We start from the raw sequence: 23476 nt of genomic DNA, 5'->3' as shown, positions 1-23476 counted from the left end.
ATACCATATCAAAATGGAAAACTTAAAGATTCAGTTTTATTTGGGGTGCCTTTTTAGATGGGATAGTATCAGTGCTGATACTGTTGTATGAGTGTCAGCCAGTGCCAGCTGAACATGGGCCAGCTTGTGCCTAGGCTGCCAAGGCAAACAGCATCCTGGCCTGTTTCAGCATTAGTGTGGCCAGTGGGACCAGGGCAGTGATCATCCCCCTGTACTGGGCACTGGTGAGGCCACACCTCAAATTCTGTGTTCAGTTCTGGGCCCTCACTACAAGGGAACAAAAATTTCTTGCCCCAAAAGATTGTCAAGCACTGGAACAGGCTGCTCAGGGTTGGTGAGTACATGACTTCCCTGGAGCTATTTAAAAGACGCGTGGATGTGGTACTTAGGGACATGGTTCAGCGGTGGGCTTGGCAGTGCTGGGTTAATGGTTGGACTTGATCTTACAGGTCTTTTCCAAACTAAATGATTCTATAACACACTTGTTTGATGCAGTAAGGTATATGTTAATTCTGGCAATGAGTGCAAACATTCCTGTAGCAAACTGTATCTGATGGATGAACTCATTGTCTGGATGGCTCTTTCTGAAACATCTGACATGTGGAGGTGTGTTTGTTAATTGTGAAGAGCCTTCTGGAGAGCACTGCCATGAGGATGTTGCCGAGCTCAGTTCACTGGTTGTTGTTCTGAAGTTCTTAACAAGTGCCAGAAATGTCATCAGATTTTGCAGGGCTGTGCTTCCCACAGCTGCTCAGACTTAGCCTGTGTTGTTTTGATTTGCTGGTATTAAAATAGAGCTAATGGTTTGTGCAGTCTTAATCTTTCATAAAGGGGATGACACTGTTCCCCACTCCAGCAGTGAGCTCTTGCTGTTTGATTTTGGGGGTTGTTTGGTTGGGGTTTTTTGGTTGGTTTTTATTTTTTTTGGTTCTGTGTCTGGAAAAAATTAGTAAAGGCAAATTTGTGCTGGTTCAGTGAGGTGAACTGGCTCATCAGCAAGTGGCTTCGAGCAGGGGCTAAGGAGCAAGGCATGGGATTGTCCCAGTTGTTAACAAAGCTGATAGGTGAAATCAGCTGCCTAGCCAGATTTGAGAGTTCTGTTTCCTTCCAAAATGTCTTTCAAATATGATCTCTCTGTGCTTTGAGTAATAATAGACTTTGAGAGCCTTTATCTGATTGGAAAGGAAGTGTTCTGTACACTTTACACTTCTAATAGTAGGTTAACAGATCTGAGTACTTTACTAGTACTCCTGGAAATCAGAATTCTCTAGTGTTGATTCAAAAACATTTCTGTACCTGTAAATGCAGGGAATGAGATGTGAATATCTACTTGTGTTGTTCAAGAATCTTGACTATAACAAGAAAATGAATTGCTGGTTGATACATTCTAGTCATGGTTTTACAGTGGAACCTGCAGTATAAATCATAATATAGATGGCTATTTTACAACTTTCAGCATTACTGATGCAGAATTAAAAGGACTAATTATAGATTTGACTTCAGGCACCTGCAGCCATTTTTTTTTTTTCTCATCAGTTAAAAGTAGCCAGACTAAAACAAAAAAAAAACTTTACTCTGAAAGTCTGAATATATTAGATTTCTTCTTAATATGATGGTGGAAGCCTTTTGACTACGTTTTCATTTGATTTGGATTTTTTGAAATGAGTTGATACATTTCACAGATTTTGTTGCAATTACAGAGGTATTTAAACAGTGCACACGTTAAGTACCTTGAGTTCTTTCAGCAATTAAGTAACTTCATCTTTAAGAGAGTTAAAATCAGTTATAATCTACATACATATGCGATGTCTCAGTGAACTATACTATTATCTGTGTTCTTTGTTGAGAGTTTAAAACATTGTCGAAGGATCCTTCCTCATTCTCTGCCTATTTTCTACTTGGTGGTTTTTTATTTTTTCTCTAAAATCATTGTCTTTCTGGTCACCTGTTCATTTCTCTGTTTTCTCCAAAATGGAGAGCCAAAGACTTATTTTGGTTTGCTCTCTAGCTCGCCATCCTCCCTTGCAAGGTGAGCAGCTGTTTTGTCACCACATTGACACTGCTCCCTGCTTGGGACTTGGATGTCAGAAGAAATAACACAATCTTTATGAAACAGTTTTTTTAAAAAGTCTTTAGAATCCATATAGGAACCTTCTGCTGTTTTAAGCCAGTACAAGTGAGGAAAGCAGAAAAGAATGGTCAGTGCCATGTGCAATTAGAGTTTTCAGCTTTGATACAGCCTGCAGATACTTGCTATTATCACATATAGTTCAGAGACTTTGGATCCTTCAGATTGTTAAATTACTTTTCTCCATCAATCTCTAGTACACAAATTCCTTGGAGCAAGGAAATATATCTTCACCAACCTTGATTTGTATGTCTGTATTGTCAGTATGCAGCTTGTAAAATCAGGTATGGAGTTAAGACAAATTGGATGTATTTTGTAACTTGGAAAAATGTTTTTCTGGCATAGCAGTCTGTCCTTGAACATGCTGTACTTCCCCGAACAAAAGTGTTTTTTTACAAAGTTAAGATTTTCTTCATGGGTGCCAAAGATTAACATAGTATTTTACTTCAGTTGATTTCTTTTTGGGTGTTTTGGTTTGTTTTTTTTTTTTTCCTGAACTAACAGCTTTAGATATGTACATTTCCAAGCATGTGAAAATGATCAGTCAAGTATTGTTGTTATATTTTAGTAAATGCAATACAGATGATTTCAAAGAGCTGTATTTTCTTAGAGTAGTTTGAACAGGTGGTCTGTATTGGTGAAATTGATAAAAATGTAAGTTCTCTAGCAAAATGTTGAGACTTGGCACTTTCTAAATACAGTACATTCCAGTCTGTTCAGTGTTAGGGCAACTGAGGAGGAGCAATGCATAACCAGAGGATCGATTAAATTCCCTTGGGAGAAGGGGGGAAATAGGCATGTTAAATAATTGCAAACTTGCTGAAGCCCACATTTTATGATTGAATGCTACTATTGGTACTAAGAGACTTGAGATATCCTAACAGTTACAGTGGGGCTGTTTTCCTTATCACTGGATAAAAGACGGAATAAATCTTGCTGCTAATCACAGAGACAGTCAACTGGAGTTGTATTTCTGGAAGTACATTGACTAAGTAAACACTTTTTAACTTCTTCAGGGTTTTTGAATTTTTCTAAGTGATGCCAGGATCCAAAATTACACTGTTACAGGTTTCTGACAATTAGGCTTTGGCTCCACATGGTTAAATGTTTTTACCAGTAAAAGAAATTGTAAGTGAATTTTAATTATATCGTCACCTCAGAGTAAACCAAGGCTTTTGCTTTATGCTGCTTCAGTGCAGGATGATCCTAAAGGATCTTTCATGACATCTTGAAACCTTGTTTTACTTAATTCTCAGGATTATTATTTTTTTCCCCCAATAAACTGCAGTGAGGATTTTTATTCTCTCTAACCTTCCTTGAGGACGAGGATCTTGAGAAGCACACTGATGGCTTGTCACTTCATTGAGCAGTGCTGGGCATGTCTGCTATAGTTATGCTGGCATGTGTAAAAGGGTTTTGATACAGCAGCACAGCAAAAATGGAAAATGGAAAGTAGGCACTCAGGCTTTCTGTAGCTGAATTAGCAGTTATTTTTGACTCCCTTTAGTCACAGTTGCAATATTTGACTCTTAGAAACAGACCTGTGCAGGATAGTTCTGTTGAAAGTAGAGAACGCTATTTTCAGGTTAAGGTTTCATCTCAATAAAAGCTTTAGCAGAGGGCATGCTAAATACATCCAACTCAACAAATTGCTGCCTTGCTAGTGTGGGTTAATGGCCAAGGCTTTAAAGAATCCTGTCTACCACGTGTAGGTGTTTTTCCCTATTAAATTAATGAGGCTTTAGGTCAGTTTTGACAGTAACAGGTTGGAGTGGTTTACTCTCTTAAAACTCCCCTGCTCTGTTCTGCTGACTGGTGATAACTTGGTGTCAGCATTTCAGATGAAACCCCCACACTTTAAAGGCAGGATTTAAGGAAACATTTCCAATTTTTTTTCTGTTGAAATGCAGATGAATTTGAATCCTTCTGACCTGCTGTCAAAAGTAACACAGCTTAGCTATCGTATTCTGTAACCAAAATTGAGAAAATGGACCTATCAACTACGTTTAGTTCTTTTTTAAAATGATTCTTTCGTCAGGGCTAAGAGTAACATACTACATAGGGCAGTTACTCCCAGGATAATTTCTTCCCTGCTAGAGAAGCAGACTTGTTTTGTAATCTTCTAGATTCTTTTACATATCTATGAAATTTTGAAACTCGCTGAATAATACAGTAAAGAAGCCAACCCAGCTAGTTTAGAACATCCTTCTCTCTATGTGCTGGGAAAGAAGAGATCACAAAGATTGTGAGACTGAATCTGCACTGTATTTCTGTATTTGAACAAATGCCATTCATAATTAACTCTGGGATACTACATGGACTTATTCCAAGTGACGAAACATGAAGAAAATAAATAATTTATTGGTAGCAGTCAGTAAACCTGTCTCCTTCCTAATCCTGAAGATTGCACATGGTCTTAAAACCAGTTCATTTAGACTGATAGGGAAGGAAAAGCTGTCCCAGAGCTGTCCATGTTCTTCACAGTGTTCTTTATTTTGGCTTTCAAACCAGACTATTTTAAGAAAAAGAAAAAAATGGTAATGGAGTAATTTTTATCATATGTATTGTTTTTTTGTGGTGTGCTGTTCGTTTTGGAGGTGGACCAAGGTTTCATTTCATTAAGGCTTTTTGTAGTACTACCTAGACCAGTGCATGGTTCCATCCCCATTGCCAGCTCTTCTCCTCATTTTAGACAAGGCATGGCCAAAGACCTAGTGAATAAGGGTGTGACTGGGAACTATTTAATTTATGTGTTTAGATGGAACAAAGAGGCAGTCATTGGACCTGTTCTGAAAAGAAACTGGTTTGGCACTAAAGAAAAATGCATTTGACAATGACTACCCTACATGAAAAAATGGGATAACGAACCAGGAATGAGTAATGGGGTGTAGCTTGGTTAAACTGGGGAAAACTGGTGCCTAATGGTAGCAGAGACAACTTAACAAGGAGGGAGCAATACTGCCTTGCCAGTGAAAATTCACCTTCACAGGTGAGTTTCTACTTTTGTATTTCATAAACTTGAGTGGTTAATATTCCAGCCTTAGTCTATGTGGTTCTGTGTATTTACTTTATTTATATATTATGGGGGTTTTGCCTACACAGTTCACTTACATATTTGTCTATAAGATTAAAATTGGCAGTGACCACCTGTCAGGATTTTGCTCTGCACAAGAGCAAGGACTTGGTGAAAGAATATCTTTGTATATATTCCTCTTGGATCACTCAACAACAGTCAGCCTGTTGAATAGCTTGTCTGATAATTAGGGACAATGCCATCCCCTAGAAATGCTTTTCCTAAAATAAGGTACAATTACTATTATTCTACTATAAGACAGAAAGTTAACTTTACAGCTGCAACTAGTGTAATGTAATGCAGCCATGTGGTGTTGGTTACTACTAGGTTAGGTTTCTCACAGGAAAATTTGTCTTCTCGCTTATGACTTAAGTAAATACACCCCTAAGTTCTCTTTAGTTTGTTAGACTTCACAAAGCATTCTAGCAATGCATTTCTTCTGTTGGCAGTGCAAAGCAATGGAACTCTATTTGCTTTGCTTGACAAGATGGACAGTAGTCATCAAAAAAAAGCAGCAGGGAAAATGTATTTTAAACTTTTACAGGGAGCTGCTCCTCAGCTCAAGACCATGCAAGATTTATTTATCTGTGTGGCTCTTTAGAATTCTCTGTATGTCTTCATTTCAGTTGTTCAGTGCATGTGGCAACATATTTAGCCTAAAACTTTTCATATTAAATATATACACATATATTTGTACATATGTATATTTGTGTATGTTTAATATGAATGGATTGCTATAAAATACTGGCCTTATTTAGGAAAGCAGAGTTGTTTGTTCAAAAATTTTGACTATTACACAGATTTATTTTACAATTATCTGTAGGCTACATAAAAATTATTTTTAATCCCTCCCCCTGCTCTTAAATCTGGCTGGGTTTGTCAGGGAATTAAATGAAGAGCCATAACTTTGCCTCTTAGTTTACAGTGAAACAAATTATGTGAAATGCTTATTGTGTTCTAACAAATCACTGTTTATTAAATGATCCATGGTAACTATGTGCTTGATTTTAGCAAGTAAAAACATGCTTGAGTTTAACTAAACAAATTTTACCCTGAGGAATGTCGGCCGGCATGCAGTAACTTCAGGGAACGTTATTAATTCTTTCATGATGCGTGCACCATAACTTCATGGGCAGTAAATATGCCCCTAATTCTTACAAAGGCGTCCTGTAACTCTGCTGTTCAAAACAAATATAAAGGGTGTGAAAGGAGAAGTGTGTAACATCTCTTTGGTTAGTGCAACAATCTTGTGAGGCTTTCAATCATAATTGCAGGATTGAAGTTAAATATGCAACACTGTTGCCTAGTTTTATGTACATTTGAAAGGCTTTGTGGCAGCAACAGCATCATCTATATGCCATGACTGGTATTATAGGTAATTTCACAGTAGCATAGCCAATATGCAGAATAGATAATCTATTTTGAAAAAGGAAAAAAAGCCAACTCAAATCCACCCATCTTCCTCACTTTTTCTGAGTTGTAATATTGGAGCTTGCTATTTCCACTGCTTGGGCTTGAGGTAATACAGCATACCTGTTTTCAAGATGACAGCTCTCCAAGTACAATCATAAAGTTGGATACACATTTGAAATGTTTACAAAAAGATTGGAAATACATAATAAAATCAGGATTTTGTCTCCACTACAATGATGGCATTTAAAAGTGTGCAGCCTAAGAGTAAGAAAAACAATGGGTTTTTTTGTTTTGTTTTGTTTTACATTTGAATGGTTTATTGGTTGGTTTACAATACTTCCTTTCATTGAGTTAGGCTGAAAACAGCAGAGAACACGAGTTGACAGTCAGTTTAATCTGCTGATTCATCTGTTGTAGTGATGGCTTCAGGCCAGAGCTTGGCTTGCAGACTAAAGCTTGAGAGCTGTGAAGATGCTGGGACTTGAAGGAATGTTGGTAAATTGTTGCTGAGTGAAGGCAGTGAAAGTTTTTTATTTTTGAAATTACTCTAATTTTGCACTGACATAAATCCTTCTATCGTGAACTTGCAGTCTCTTATAGTTAAATGGAGACCAAACATTAGAAAGATACAAGGATGGAACAGCTGGATATTAGTTAAGTGCTGCTTCCACGGATATCTTGTGCAACCAAAAATGCAGCTCAAATAAGCTTATGTTTCACAGCAATCAAACAGTTTTGGCAAAGGCTTTGCAAATGTCGTCTTTTCCTGGCAGACTTGCAAAATAAACCTGCTGGGTTAAGTAGTGAGACTAAAAGGGAAAAAATCCAGGAAATCTCTTCTTGCCAACAAGCAATCTGGAAGAGGGTTACAACTGAAGAATTGATGGTTTCTAATTTAAAAGAAAAGTCTTAAGTAGATTTAACCCTTTTTTGTATGAAGCCTGACTTGGAGAAGATTTTTGAATACCTGATTGAAATGTACCATGTGAATTTAGGAGAGTACAGCATTTCCTACATCACTAACAGTGGAACTGGGAGTTGTTTATATGAACAGAACAGATAGCTCACTGCCTTCTGCTTTTCAAAATAAGTATTTACAGGAAAGAGTTTGCTGTCATTTAACAGTGGTTTGTGTGTAATATCACTTTTCTTCTCCGTAGCTGTAAACACCAGCAGGTATGCCGAAAGTTATAGGATCCAGACATACGCAGAATATGTTGAGAAAAAACATGAAGATAAACGGGCAAAAAGAAAATGTACAGAAGATAGTTGGAAGGAGATGGAGAGAAAGCGGTTAAAAACTCAGTGCGCATCTTACGTTTCCCAGAGTCGATACTACTGTGTTAACAGGTGAGACTTTTCCTGCACTGTCAACTCTTGTATTTTTATTGCATTTTTATTAGAAGTCTAGCAATTTTCAGGTAGTTCTTAAGCAGTAGGAAACTTTAATTTTTGTTATGTACATATTTGTTTGCTGTCTATCAGTAGTGATACATTAGTTGTCACAAGATTGTAGCTGAAGGAGCAGAGGGAACTTTATCACGAATGTGATCAGACAAATTTTTAAAACATTGGGATCTTGAGGGCAGTTCAGACTGGAGCTTCTGAGCTTGATGTAGCAGTACCATGTCTTATAACCAAAATAAAAGAATGATTTTCTCTGTTTATTTAACACCTCTGAATGGCCTGTGTCATCTGGAAACTGAGCTGTCATCTTATACTCTTGTAAAGGCTCTCTTGGTTTTTGAATGACTTTCCATGTTGATAATAATACTGCCACGGAGAAGGGTATGAATTACCGTCTTGAGCAGTCCTGATGAGCTCATCCTTATGCTTCAGAAACAGGAAGGCAAATGATGACACTTGCATGTCTTTGAGCTTTTGGAGTGAAACTTGAAAAGGGCTTTAGTTCATTATCGAAGGGCAAAATTAAGTCAGGAGATACCTGTTTTGATTCTGGTGCAGTATGTTGCTGTGTGTGTTTCTTGTTCCATTATTAACCCTCTCAGACTAATGACAGGTTTGAGATATGATGGTAACAGGAGGCTTCTTAGTCATCTGTGTAGCTGTGAATTGGAAGGGTCTTATATTACTGTTAATATAATTGTATAATTAACCTATGAAGTTATTACCTTTCCTCTCTTTTCCTCCCCACCCCCTTTTTTTTCTATATAAAAATAAATTTCAGTGAAATGCGTAAGTTACATTTCTGAAAGGTGGTAATTTGGGGCTTTTTGTTGGTTGGTGTTTGATTTTGTTTTTTCCTGATACAGACCAAATGAGATGGTCATAATACCAACACTGAGGTCTTTCTGCTGTTCCTTTCTTGGGAATGCTTTGATAAGTTCTAGCTCTTACTATATTTTCTTTTAAATGTTATCTGTCGTGTAACAAATATCCTGAACTTGTTCTGTTCTTCTCACTTACATGAGCTTATGATTTGCCTACTCTGCAAAATTAAATGCAGGTGTGTATTTTGGCTAGCTGTCAAATGTTCATAACTTGTGTTATGGTGGGAATTCTAAATGTGTTGGAGACATGTTTGATCACAAAAACCCATATGGAGGAACCTGGTGACAAAAATCCATATCGAATGAAGTTAGTTTAATTTAACTATTGTACTTAAGAAAGCTTGGGAGTGCACGCTGTGAAGAGATGAGGAGCTCTAAAGATAGTCCTGGCATTAGTTTACATATGGCTAAGGTTTAGGTCTATAGTTAAGTCTGTATTAAGTAATCTGAAAGTATTTGCTACATCTTGAGACTACTGCAAAGAAATATCAAGTCCTAAGATTAATTTCTACTAGAGGAAGTATCTCTTCTCAGTGAAGGTTGTTTTTGGGGTACCTCAGATTCTAGTCAGATGGTAAGAGTGGCAGTTTATGGTTTGAACCATAGACAACTTATTCTTGTAACATATACTTTGGAAAACAGTAAGTGTGGAAAGCTGATTTGTTGTTATCTCTCAAAGAAGTTTGAGGCTGACCACAAATGTGTAATTTGGGAAATGGCTGAATACAATTTTCAGTGAATTTTTTCCTTAAAATTAGGATACATCATAATGATTTGTATGCCAAAGCACTTAATCTCCTTGAAAGTTTTGATTCAATTTTTTCTAGTGTTGTAAAATTCCACAAGAAGCAGCCTTGGGTTTAGATGAACAATATTTTGATAGCGTTGGATAGCAGCCTTTATTTTGTTGGCTAGAACTTCTTTTGTTATTGATGTTACATGAATTTTTATTCCTTCATTGTTTCATTAATAAAGTAATTTGGATCTGTCCCAGATTCCCTTTCATGCAGGTCTTTTGACATGTTTTTCTTAATTTTATTTGTATTTGTTACTAGTTAGTTTATGTTTTCTTGTCATCTAACCTTTCGTAAATGTTTTCTCTTAAGTGTAATCTTGTTGGGTATATCATGGAACTGCAGAGCTTGTGGTCTTTCTGTTCAGTCAAGATTAACATTTTCCTTTTGCTTCCTGACAAAGATATCTCAAAAATATGTATTTAATTTTTATATGTAGCCATTTTTATATAAAATATAATAAATATTAATACAGATATTTTCTACAAAGCAATCAGGGCAAATACACTTGTGTGCATGTATATGTGTGTCCAGGTTAATTTGAATCATACATAGTTGTGCATTCAATACTGCGATGTATCTAGCAGCTGATGTCTTATAATAGCTTCATGTTACTACATCCTTTATTTATTTATTATTTAATAAGCTTGCTGCATCAGTTTCTGCCAGGGAGCACAGCTGCAGTATAGCTGTTCCTCTCCATGATGACACTATATCCTGGCTACTTTTTCATTCAGTAATGAAGTTATTGGGTATTTCTGGTAAGGAACTTCCGTCTTAAATTGACGGATCAATGAGTATCTAACAAATTCTTTAATTCCTGTCTTACTAAGAAAACTACAGTCCCATATTAGAGAGGAACTACTTTTCAGAAAATGTAGTATAATAGTAGTAATAGCAGTCACAAGGTACTGTTTTTCCCACAGCATTCTCCTAGAGAAACTGGCTGCTCATGGCTGGGATGGAAGTGCTGTTTACTGAATAAAAACTGGCTGGACAGCCAAGCCCAGAGTGGTGGTCAATGAAGTTAAATCCAGCTGGTGTGGCTGGTCACAAGTGGTGTTCCCCAGGGCTTAGTACTAGAGTGAGTTCTATTTAATGTCTTTATCAATGATCTGGATAAGGGGATCAAGTACACTCGTAATAATGTTGCAGGTGACACCAAGCTGGGCCAGAGTGTTGATCTGCTTGAGGGTAGAGAAGGCTCTGCAGAGGGGTCTGGACCAACTGGGTCAATGGGCTGAGATGAGTTGTATCTGAGATTCAGTCCAGCTCAGTGCTGGGTCCTGCACTTGAGCCACAACAACCCCATGCAACGGTATGGGCTTGGGGAGGAGCAGCTGGAAAGCTCTTCAAGGAAAAGCACCTTGGGGTGCTGATTAATGGAGCTGAACATGAGCAGCTTGTGCCCAGGCAGCCAAGAAGACCAATGGCATCCTGGTCCATATCAGCAATAGTGTGGCCAACAGGGCCAGGGCAGTGATCATCCCCCTATGTACTGAGCACCGGTGAGGCCGCACCTTGAATCCTGTGTTCAGTTCGGGGCCCCTTGCTACCCTGAGGTGCTGGAGCAGGTCCAGAGAAAGGGCAGTGGAGCTGGTGAAGGGTCTGGACCACAAGTGTGATGGTGAATGGCTAAGGGAACCAGGGGGGTTTAGCCTGAAGGAAAGGAGGCTGACCTCACAGGAGAGAGGAGGTTGTAGCAAGGTGGAGGTAGGCCTCTTCTCCGAAGTAACAAGTGATAGGACAAGAGGAAGTGGCCTCAGGTTGCACCAGGGGAGGTTTAGATTAGATATTTAGAAAAATTTCTTTGCTCAAAAGGATTGTCAAGTGCTGGAACAGGCTGCTCAGGGAAGGATTTCAAATGCGATGTTGGCACTCAGGGACATGGATAGTGGTGGACTTGGCAATGCTGGGTTAATGCTTGGACTGAATGATCTTAAAGGCCTTTCCAACCTAAACATGATTCTAATAAAATTCCCTTCTCTAAAGCAGCTTACTATTCAGAACACACTTTCAAAACTAAATGTAGCCTCTTGTGTATTGCCATGCCATGTAGTGCTTAGCAAATAACTGCCTGCTAGCTCTGCCTTGACTCTTAAATGCATGGATTTAAGATCTTTTCCTTAACAAAACAGTATTACACCACAGCATGAAAAATCAAATAAGGTATGTTCTATGTAAAACTAGGTATCTTGTCCTGCTTATACTTAGTTTCCTGATCATGATCTAGAAATGAGTAAAACAGAATAAGGCCGGTGGCAAAAGACGTATTCTAGTAAGAAGTACAGGGAAGTGATACGCAATTTTGGCTTACAAATGTTCCAGCTAAAACCAGGAGTGCTACATCTTCTGTCAAGTAAGGGTGCTGTTGTAGCACTGCTTCCTTGAATGCCTTCATTTTCCTGAGAGAATATAGTTTATCTCATTTTTGAAATGTTCATGTATTTCTGCTAATGATGCTTTTTGGGTTTTATTACAGAAATGGTTGTTCATAGTGGCTTATTTTTAAACAAAGTATAAGAATTGGGAAAAGTTAAGTCATCAAAGATATGCACAATAAATATTGCAAGCAAATTATTACAGTGTTCTAGTGTTATTTCAGGTGATTTCACCAGCTCTTAAGCTGAAGTAGCTGATTTTTATGATGGGTCAGTAACTCCTACCCCTGCAATGTTGTTCAAAGTGGCAAGAGAAGGCAGGGTTTATGTTTTCACTGAAATTATATTTACTTGGAGTTAAAGGTCTGTATATATCCAGGCCAATTCAAGATTCTCTCTTGTGATGGAAGTAGGTGGTTTGTTTGAAAGAAAGACATACTTTTCAAAACCAGAAAATGTTTAATGCTGCATCAACACAATTGTTTTGTCCCCACTCCTGTTGCTGATTCTTTCAAAATAATTATCATACTATTTGGATTGCTGCTATTTAGTTACAAAGTGCATGGGCAGTTTAATCAGCTGGAGCCTGAGCTCTTTTTGGCAGTACAGTGATAAATCAAGTCCTCCATATCCTGTTGATTCGTCAGATTGTGTTTAATACTAATGCTGCTAGTCATACTGCTGGAATTTAAGAAAAATACTGTATTCTTTGTTGATTACAATGGTATTTGATAGTAACAGAAATCACGAATAAAATAAGATTTTTCTGTTTCTACCACCTTCCTCCAGTGGCATTCATCCTCATCAGGTTTGCATGTGTGCTAACATTAAAATAAATCAAGAGAGAGGTTGGGGAACAAGGGCTAGTGGAAACTGCTGTCGTTGAAGAGGCTTGGAACCCCACCTGCAACCAGCACTGACTGTGAAAGCTGTATTGTGTTCACTAAGTAGATTTGCTAACTGGCTAATGTATGATAGGCTTTTCTTCTGGTGGGCTGTTCTGGTGTCCCACCATTGTACCTGTTTTCCCCATCATCCCCATCGCATCCTGTTCCCCACCACCACCCTAAAACCTAAACAAAACCAAACAACATAACAAAACAAACACGAATCCCCCGCCCCCAAAAAAACCCAAAACCCAACACCACCAAAACTTTGCTATTAACTTTATTTTGTCCAGGCATACTTTTTTACATGTGTGTTTTGAAACTTCTGTCTCTAAATGGGTCAGCTATCCAAACAGCTGAGGATCCTGAACAAGTATATCTGAATCAGACAGTTATTGATAGCTATTAGTTTGTTCAGTTCTTCCACTTGTTGTTTCTCAGCAGAGTGAGGAAATTGAGAGAGAAACATGGGCATATTCAAAAATAGCTGGTATAACTAGAAAACTGAACTTTGCTGAGTAGTGCTCTAACATATATATGCAACCATAGTGATTTACTGTTATTACTAAGTGAATTATGTTCTTTAATCTTACTGTAGGTCAAAGACACAAAAAAAAAAATCAACCATTAGCCATCTAGAATCCATGCAATGAATGAATAAATGTAAAATAATATTTTGGGAGAAAACAAGAAGTCAAGAGCCCTTGATTATGAAATATCAATGTATTTTGGATTTTGAGCTGCCGGGGTTTTTTTTGGTGTGGTTTTCCTCCTTAAGTTATCTGCAGGAAGAAAACAAGGCCTAAAATTAATTTTTATTTTGTACTTCGGTACACAGCTAAATGCGCACCTTCAGCTCAACAACTTGTTTCTCTTTTTTTTGCAGTAACTTTTCAAGAGTCTAAGTGAAACATTTAAATTCAGTCATAAGACCTTTAAAAAAGGGAGCTTCTCCCTACAGCGAGTGCAATTTCCCCACTAAGAGCCAGGTGCTTATATTATGTCTCAGAAATCCTGGGATCATAACTTAGGCTCCTGAGCTTTTCTTTCTTACATATTCTTCAGAATATCTTTCTCAAAAGTGGAATTCTTAACAAATTCTCTAAAAAATTGTATGTGTGTTTGTTATATATTGTCTTTATTAATATATTGTTTTTTATAAATGTGTTCAATATGAAAACCAACAAGGTGCTTGGTGACAGCCAGCATGGCTTCACTAAGGGGAAATCCTGCCTGACCAATTTGGTGGCCTTCTATGATGGGGCTACAGAACTGATGGACAAGGGTAAAGCAGTTGATGTCATCTACCTGGACTTGTGCAAAGCGTTCGACACTGTCCCACACAACATCCTTCTCTCTAAATTGGAGAGATATCAATTTGATGGATGGACCACTCGGTGGATAAAGAACTGGCTGGATGGCCGCACACAAAGAGTTGTAGTCAATGGCTCAATGTCCGGCTGGAGACCAGTAATAAGTGGTGTCCCTCAGAGATCGGTGTTGGGACCAGTCTTGTTTAACATCTTCATCGCTGACATGGACAGTGGGATTGAGTGCGCCCTCAGCAAGTTTGCCAATGACACCAAGCTGTGTGTTTCGGTTGATGTGCTGGAGGGAAGGGATGCCATCCAGAGGGACCTCGACACGCTTGTGAGGTGGGCTGATGCCAACCTCATGAAGTTCAACCATGCCAAGTGCAAGGTCCTCCACCTGGGTCGGAGCAATCCCAGGCACAGCTCCAGATTGGGTAGAGAAGAGATTAAGAGCAGCCCTGCAGAGAAGGACTTGGGGGTGCTGGTTGATGAGAAAATGAACATGAGCCGGCAGTGTGCCCTCGCAGCCCAGAAACCAACCGTATCCTGGGCTGCATCAAAAGGAGCGTGACCAGCAGGTCGAAGGAGGTGATCCTGCCCCTCTACTCTGCTCTTGTGAGACCTCACTTGGAGTATTGTGTGCAGTTCTGGTGTCTTCAACATAAAAAGGACATGGAACTGTTGGAACAAGTCCAGAGGAGGGCCATGAGGATGATCAGGGGACTGGAGCATCTCCTGTATGAAGATAGGCTGAGGAAGTTGGGTCTGTTCAGCCTGGAGAAGAGAAGGCTGCGTGGAGACCTCATAGCAGCCTTCCAGTACCTGAAGGGGGCCTATAGGGATGCTGGAGAGGGACTCTCCATCAGGGATTGTAGTGATACGAAAAGGGTTGATGGGTATAAATTGAAACAGGGGAAGTTTAGATTGGATATAAGGAAGAAGTTCTTTACTCTGAGGGTGGTGAGGCACTGGAATGCGTTGCCCAGGGAGGTTGTGAATGCTCCATCCCTGGCAGTGTTCAAGGCCTGGTTAGATGAAGCCTTGGGTGAGATGTTTAGTGTGAGGTGTTCCTGCCCATGGCAGGGGGGTTGGAACTAGATGGTCTTGAGGTCCTTTCCAACCCTAACTATTCTATGATTCTATGAATATGTTTTTTAAATATTGCTTTTTAATTTTCCGAGTGCTCTTTCTTTACTAGACTTTTTTTAATTTCCAAACCAATTTTTTGCCTGTTTTACAGTATTGAAGTGTGTATGTAGGATAAACAGTTCTCTCCAGCTTTTTGGCTTGCATCTTATTACTGATGGTAGTTGCAGTGTGACTTGAAATGATGATTAGTAAGAAATCATGCAAGAAGGCCTTCTGTGTGTGAATGTTTGGAGGAAAAGCCAGCTATTCATCAAAGTAAATGGTGTTTGTGCTTCTAAAGTGGAAATAAGAGCAAGAGGCGTAATCATATGTTTCATGTTTGTTTATTGCCTTTGGGCATCCCAGAAAGAGTCTGTTTTAAATTGCAAAATGTTCAGCTGAAAAAATTCCATTTCAAAGCCAAAACTATACAGTTTTTACAGGATTTAACAGTCCTTTAGCTAAAACCTTATTGAAACACCAGAATTCTGTACTATTATTGATTAGAAAGAAAAAATAAAGCAGCTTGTAAAGCTTTGTTCTATAACTTGGTATTAATTTTTATTTAAATAAAAGAACAGAACATGACTTAGGTGCATACAGCAATTTTGTGTAGCTCCTAATGGAAAAACCAAAGGTTTTCTAAGTTTAATTGGTTGTTCTAGAAGAGCATTAAAATAAACATCTAAGTAGCTGATATTCACATCTAGGAGTTTGCAAAAAGAAGTATTTTTAATTAGCCCCTTTGCTGCTGTATTTTTTCTTATGCTAATTTGATTTTAATATTGTCATTTGTCTTTCAAGGAAATGTGACTATAGCAATACAGTCGAATGAAAAATTTGTGCAGTGTTATTTCAATGTGTGCTGAATGAAATGGAGCTCAAAGTTAATCTTCATACTGTATTACTCATTCAAATACTACCTGTGAAATGAGTGTGCAATTTTTCATGCTGTTTATTTTACCAGCCTGTTGGATGGCAGGACTCTTAACTTTAATGCCTGATTTAAAGTTTCTTATATGGAGGTGGATGGGTTTCTCTACCTATATATAATAGACATGTTTTTAAAACTGCATATAGTTCCAGGGGAGAGGATGAAGTTATAATCTAGAATCTTTCAACATCGAGATGTGTGTTGGAAGCTTAACAGCTGTGTATAACTCAGTGTCTATTGAAAATGCTTTACAAAAGCTTTCATAACTAAAAGAATAAAAATTAATACGAAGCAGGGAAGAGAGAACAGCTTTAATTACATTTGAGTGATCTCGTCTGAGTAGCAGCTAAGCCTGAGACATCTGTAGTACAAAGAATGAATAGCTTCATCTGCGTAAGACTGGATTAGATAGCCAATTTATGGAATTTTATAGTTGAAACAGATCTTCCAGATAATGTAATTTCATGGTACACCACTTAATACAGTTTAATTTATTACCTTCATAAGCATTTAATAGATGTACAACAACTAGTACTTATGTAATAGTTATTCTTGACTTGTTCATAATCGTATTTCTTCTACATTTCAGTTTTACAGGTACAAGTACAGTGGGAAAAAGAAGCATGAGTCCTATTCAGGAAGAAACTAGTTCTGATGATATGGAAGAGGGAGAAGGCCAAGATCCAGAATATGATCAGACAGACTCCTGTGCAGAGTCCCTCACAGATGGTAAGAAGAGAGCCAAAAAATTCAAAAAGATCAAGACAGGACAAGTTCCAGCAGGTAAGAGCAATGTTCATGTGCATGTTTTTCTCTTCTGTTTGGAACTACTCTAGGACTGAGAAGAATTGAAGTTGTCTTCTTGAAAGTCTTAACTTATTGCAGCCCCACCTGAGATTGGCCAAAGGAAGCAGGATTTAGTTGATTTCTTACTTGCTTGCTTACTTCCTTGAAATAAAGCTCTTTGAATATTTTTAGATATTCTTAGTATCTTTTTTTATGTGACCTTCTACTTAAGGTTACCCAATATGTCTTGAATATCATAAGCAAAATTGAAGGAATTCTGGAAATAGGATTCTAGAATAGATTTCCTTGTTAATCCAATACTTCCATCACAAAATATAAGTTGAACTTAATGTGGACGTTTTCCTTTAAGCTTGATTGGATGGAGTTATTGCATACTTGAATGAACATAGCTTGCCCTGCCAAGTTTGTGTCATTAGACTATCTCTGTTGCTTGCAAATAAGTCCAGTTTTAGTAAATGTGCCTGCTGTTCTGAAAGCTAATATATGTGCCTTTTTAATTTGGACTTGACGACCTATATATCCTGATAATATCACACTAACGTCCCTTGTTTATGGTTATTTGTGAGACACGGTATTTCTGTATGTTGAGAAAACTTCCTAGTCTGTTCAGAATATTATTTGCCTCTACAATTAAGCCAAAACTTGACAGTCTACCTGCCTGCCTCTCATGACTTCTTTGGCACACCGCTTGCGACAGGCTGTTTCAGGTTGAGTGCAGTTTGACCCAGTTGCTGTTTTATATCCCTTAGTATAAATAACCATGCTGCAACTATACTGAAACCCTTTCCTCTCTGGAGCATTTCCTGAGAATGTGTTCACTGAGACAATTCAATGAAGGAGTAAGCTGCCAGCCTGGTGCTGATCTACAGGGGTCTTAAACTTACACAGGCCATTAGCTTTCTGGGTGTTTTGCATTTATGAATCACTTGGCTTTGTGTTTTTTTTCTGGTAACACTTGGCAAGATGCTGATGAAGAGTGTGTTTAAAATTTCTTCCAGACATTTTGGACAGGTGGTCATAGTCATTCTTAACATTTCTTGCAGTCTACCTCATGCTCTGAGTATGCGTTTGCTTATTTGAAGGGCTTGCTGGACTGTGAGCAAATCATTCACATTTCATGGGCTGCTAGAGGAGCTCACTTTCAGGAGATGGAGATTTTGAAAAGTAATAGTACTGTTTTTCTTGTAGAAGTGTCAAATTGTGGATTTGCCCAGGTGATAAAATTTTTTTCTTTCTTCCATTTTATAAATTTTCATTAATCTGATATAGAACTTACAGTGTAATGCTTGAAAAATAGTGTTTCTAATAGAAATGATAAGCCCAAATAATATTTTTCTTTCTTCAAAAAACTGATGTATACATTAGTATATGCAATGTTCTGTGTTGTGTTTGTAATCATATCCTTTAGTGTTCTTTATTTGGTTGAAGAATTTTCATCTAGGGTTGATAATGCAGACTTTAATACCTATATGATCTTTTTAATTTTTTTAGCAAAAGTACTTTGTAGTGTATGTCTGACTGAACAAAGGCAGGTGACAATCAGGTGACTGGTTCACCTGATATTTTTGATACCTTGTGTAAGTTACTGCAGCCTGTACAAAACCAAAGTAATTAAATAACCTTAGGTCACATGAATTTAAACATCAAAAGATTTTCTTTTCAGTGGTATATCTATTGTTGATTCTATTTCAACCTCTATTTGTAATTTTTTGCAGAAATTAGACTAGTAAAAAAAATCATATCTTAATTATTGGTCATATGGAGCACTGGCTGTATTGATGTATGTTCAAATATTAAGAGTTAAAACTTCATTTCAGTATCTACTCTAGTCATTTTTATCCAGAAAGTGGTATTGTATACCAAGCATCATTTCTCCTGATTCAGGAGAGTAAAATCTTTTTCAGCCAATTCAAAAGCTGTGCTTGGAAATCACTTTCTTTTTTGTAATTCAGTAGGGCAATTGGGCCATGCAAGTAAATGCAAAATGACAAGACTGTCTACTGTAGTTCCAGGTATTAAAACTTGTGCTATGTATTTGGAATTATGGAAATATATTATCCCTGTTCATCTTTCTTCTCCAGTTAACATGGGCAGGAAATATTCTTCACTGTATTAACTTCCTTAAACAAGAATAGCTGCAAGTGCACTTGGGAAAAGAGTATTATTTATCTTTATTATCTCAGTTATTGCAAACCCAAAATTACTTGGATTAAAAATTCATTAATTGCAAAGTACAGTATTTACCATTTGAGTAAGAAACTTGGCATTAACTTTTTTTTTTTAAAGTACCTACTCGTAAAGTCTCTTGGTTTCCCTTTGTAAATATTGACTTGCTAGTAATGTGTCTAGAGCCTTGCTCTGGAGGAGAAAATGTCTTTGTATGCTCTGACACAAAAAAAAAAAATACTCTTGGTTTAATTTTTATTCCTCTCAGTGTTTGTATATTGAAGTCTTTAATATATTGTTCTGCGATTCTGTCTTTTAGGAAGCCTCACAACTAGTTCCACTGGAATTTTTGAAGTCCCTGAAACATGGTAGGAAACAACTGCCTTATCAAGTGGAATTGATTGAAAGCAGTTGCAAGAATACACCTCTTGGAAGCCATACTTTATTTAAATAAAGTGGTGTTAACAAAGCAGTATGTGTCCTGAAAATCAGTTTAATTATTTTAAACTGTTTACTGAACAATCACTGTCATTTTTACCTATGTGTATATTAACTAGTATACGACTCATTGTTGATCGTGTGAAATCCTTGCTGTCGTAAATGTTAGGTTTAAGAAGCAAGACTAAATGTATTTTGGTCACCTACTTTGGCATGTTAGCTGTAAAATGTACAAAAAGTACTGGCACTCTATGATTTTGTGCTAGGCTGTTTCCTGTGCTTGAGGTGATTTGTTACCACAAATCTCCTCGTCATTGGCTGTTCTTAAGGCAATATCAGTATGCTATCAGCTTTCCTGAAACAGGTAGAACTGCAGTTTCACATACTGCTTTCTACCAGTTACTTTATCTGGAAATCTTGTTTTGTTTTTCATTCTGTACCCCTTGTGCAGCAGTACTCATCTTAGTACCAGCTTTACCACATACCTTACCCTTTCAAAAACCTGAAACTTCCAAGTTTATCGAACATTAATTTCCTCAATCAATGGAATTAATGTTTCTTCCCTCCTTCCCCAGCTTGTGGGGATCTTTAAGAATATTTTTCTTGGTACCTGTGGCAAACCTGCTAACTGCACCAGCCGTTTATTTGTTTAAAAAAGGATCTGCATTGGTAGATTTTAAGAAAATGTTTGATATTTAACATTTTTGTATCAAGGAAATAAAAACAAAAGATGTATTTCCATAAAATGAAAAAATTAAAGACATTTTCTTAGGAACTGTTTTGGTTTTATTTATTAGTTTATGAAATACTTTAAGTGAACTTTTTTTTTTTCCCCTATGTAATATAACTTTTTTTTGTCAGCCTGTCATTAGCTTTTTTTTCCATGGACTACTTTCAAGATATTTGTGAAGTGTAACCAAGAAAAGCAAGCCTGTTGTCTTAAGATTTAAATCACTATACGTTTCCCTTGGAAGAGGGGAATGAAAAAAGAAGCCAGTTCTACAAATCAGCAAGATCAAAACCATTGCTGTGGAAAAGTGGAATATTAAGAAGTCTTCATCAGATTGTATTTACAGTAGAATGGGAACCACTGTCATTTGAGCAATGCAATAACCTGTTTGAAGGTATGCCAACATTTGTGGGGTTTTAAATGATTTTGAGAGCGATCTTGAACTTTCATTGCAAAGGAAAAATAATTTAAAGACATTAAACATGAAATGTTTTATTTCTAACCTTGGAATACTACCAGAAGTAGTATAATTAAGTTGTTTTGGTTTTGTTGTGTTTTTTCTTTTTTTTTAATAGCAGCCATATCATCACATTCTCACACTAAAATGTGGGAAAGAAGAGACTGTTATTACTGATGCAAGGGGAAATTAGTTACTGAACTCTTCTGCTGCCAAGGATCCAGGGACTTTTCTTCTCTGGGACTGATGACCTTAGGAGTAAATATTTAAATCACTTTTATCTTGAGTGTCCAACCCTACAAAGAAACTAAAATTTAGTGCTCAGAATAAATGCAACACTTAAAGAGAAGTTGTACAAAATACTCATTCCTTATGGATGCAATCCAAGTAATTTACACAGTGTTCTATCCAAATGTTGATGGGGTATTATTAACTATGTATCCAAAAGAACTGGCATAACTTGATTTTTGTATCATTTTGACTCCCTCACAAAGCATTTAAAGGGATTGTCAGAAGTATAGGTTAAAGGGTGAGGAAGTCTCTGCTCAAGAGATACAGAGGCCCTCTCTGTCATAGAGAATCCACCTGGAGTCTTTACGCTGAGGCTGTTAGTATCTTCATGGTACTGACTTCAGTCTTGAACAAAACTTACATACCTGCAGGGAAAATAGAAATATTAATTGCACTGCAATACAATCCCATACAAACCTGTATTTTCAGAGTAGGCCATGCATATCTTTCTCTGAACCACAAAGGTCAATCAATACTGCCACTATTTCTACCCCCTTCCCCTCCTGAATTGTCATTTTGAGGAGCAGGATGTTATTTATCTCTACCTGTAGTTAAAACATCTTAAGAAACTAGTGCTCTTCCATTTTGTAGTCCTTATGTGTTTGATTTTACCAGTTAACACCTCAGTAAGGTACTAAAATATGACCAGATGTGAGCTAAATGTTTCTAATACTATGTTTGGGTGGAGAACTGCCAGGGCCCAGTGAAGTGGTGTGCTAGGAAGAAGCTGGCCCCATTCATACCACTTCAAACCTGCTTATTCTGCAGGGTTTGGTGCACTTCCCTTTGTTCTAAATGGAATCATTAATTCTAGAAGGGAAAGAATGTAGCTTCTTAAATTAGATCCACATTTGTTTCCTAATGTATGTTTAAAATATGTGCATAGAATTTAGCTCTTTACAGCGTTTGTTTCTGGAAAACAAAGCTGTCATCACTAGTCTTCATGGCTGTGGAGTTTCCTGGGTCATGGTCTCTGGGGGTTTTATGTACTATTACTTGACTCCAGAGGTACGGTGAGGCATGTCTGGCTCCTTTGCTGTGGAGATGGGAAGTTGCTCAGAGGCTGTTTTGGCCTGGTGAAAAGTCAGATGCGTTTGTGTAATACTTTGATTGAATTACTTTTTTTAATTACTTTCTTCATTCCTGTTTGCCCCTGAGAGCAGGGCGACACAGATCTTTTCCATTATAGAGCTATTTTGCTTTCCACTTGTGGTAGCAGCAATGGCTATACTTAGATCAGTGTCCTGCAGAGCTGCGTCTGGTCAGGGCCAGACCAGCTCAGGCAGCAGGACCTGCACCTGCCCTTTTACCTTTCTCTGGTGGGCAGTGCGGCATGGCCTCCCTGCTTCCTGCAGCACCGGGCAGGAGATGGGCTGGACTGGACCAAGGTGGAGACCATGAAGTGCCAGGGCAGGGGGGGCTGTGTGGGGCCAGGGGCTGCAGCCGCCTGGGGGGTTGATCAGCACAGTGTATGGTAAGTTGCTGGTAGACAAGATATATGGAGAAAAAAGTAATTATGTGATGTAAAGGGAAGAGTGTACCTGTAGCATGGATTTGAACAGGGTCAGGTAAGAGAGATGTAGACTAAGGGTGAATGAACTATCCCATATAAAATTAAGATTGTTGGCAGTGCAATAGTCTATTCTTGGTATCAGGGTTGAGTTTATGGTTTGGAGCAAAAAGCTAAAGGCTTCAGGTGATTCACATGGAGGACTAAATTCAACTATCCATCCAGTGGAGAAACCAAAAGGTAGAAAGCTAAAACCTATGATGATTCTGGGGAAGAGTAAATGTTACAACTCTTTCTTTCTTTAAACTTTTGAGTTCTGTCATGGTGCCCAGAAAATGTCTGGTACTCTGGATGTGTTCTCTATCTTTAAATCATGGTAAACGTAACACACACAAAAATGTCCTCTGCAATTGAGCTTCGGATCATACACAAGAAGACTCCTGATAATCAAAAGTTCTTGGCTTCTGAAGCATTGAGACTTGCCAGCTGACCAGATGTGTACACTGAAGAAGATTCCTCAAGTCACTCCACAGTACATTTAGTGAACGAATAAACACTTGTCTGTATTGCACTTTTGTAACTTTAGACTTACACTGAACTAACCTTCCCTGTGTGCTTTACGGAGATGAAGAGCAATAGCTGGTGGGTTAGGCTGGGATTTCTAGAGTCAATATACTCATAATTAAGATGTTCTTTTTGCTTTAATAGATATGCAGGAAGCTTCTTTTAAAAGAA

The 23476-nt window shown here is 37.8% G+C and overlaps 1 protein-coding gene across 3 annotated transcripts in view; it reads left to right on the top strand.

The window, feature by feature from the left end:
* The window catches only part of PARN (poly(A)-specific ribonuclease), a 60780-nt gene extending 40996 nt beyond the window's left edge, over positions 1-19784 (top strand). For all 3 annotated transcript variants that reach the window (XM_065683799.1, XM_065683800.1, XM_065683798.1), the window contains 3 exons: positions 7775-7964; positions 16932-17125; positions 19635-19784. In XM_065683799.1, coding sequence (XP_065539871.1) covers positions 7775-7964; positions 16932-17125; positions 19635-19687 — 437 coding nt within the window. In that variant the 3' untranslated portion in view covers positions 19688-19784. The remainder of the gene's footprint in view (positions 1-7774; positions 7965-16931; positions 17126-19634) is intronic.
* Positions 19785-23476: the final 3692 nt, after the last annotated feature.

The sequence above is a fragment of the Lathamus discolor genome, chromosome 6, assembly GCF_037157495.1.
Source record: "Lathamus discolor isolate bLatDis1 chromosome 6, bLatDis1.hap1, whole genome shotgun sequence".
NCBI classification, from domain to species: Eukaryota; Metazoa; Chordata; class Aves; order Psittaciformes; family Psittacidae; genus Lathamus; species Lathamus discolor.
This window is presented reverse-complemented; position numbering and strand designations above follow the sequence as displayed.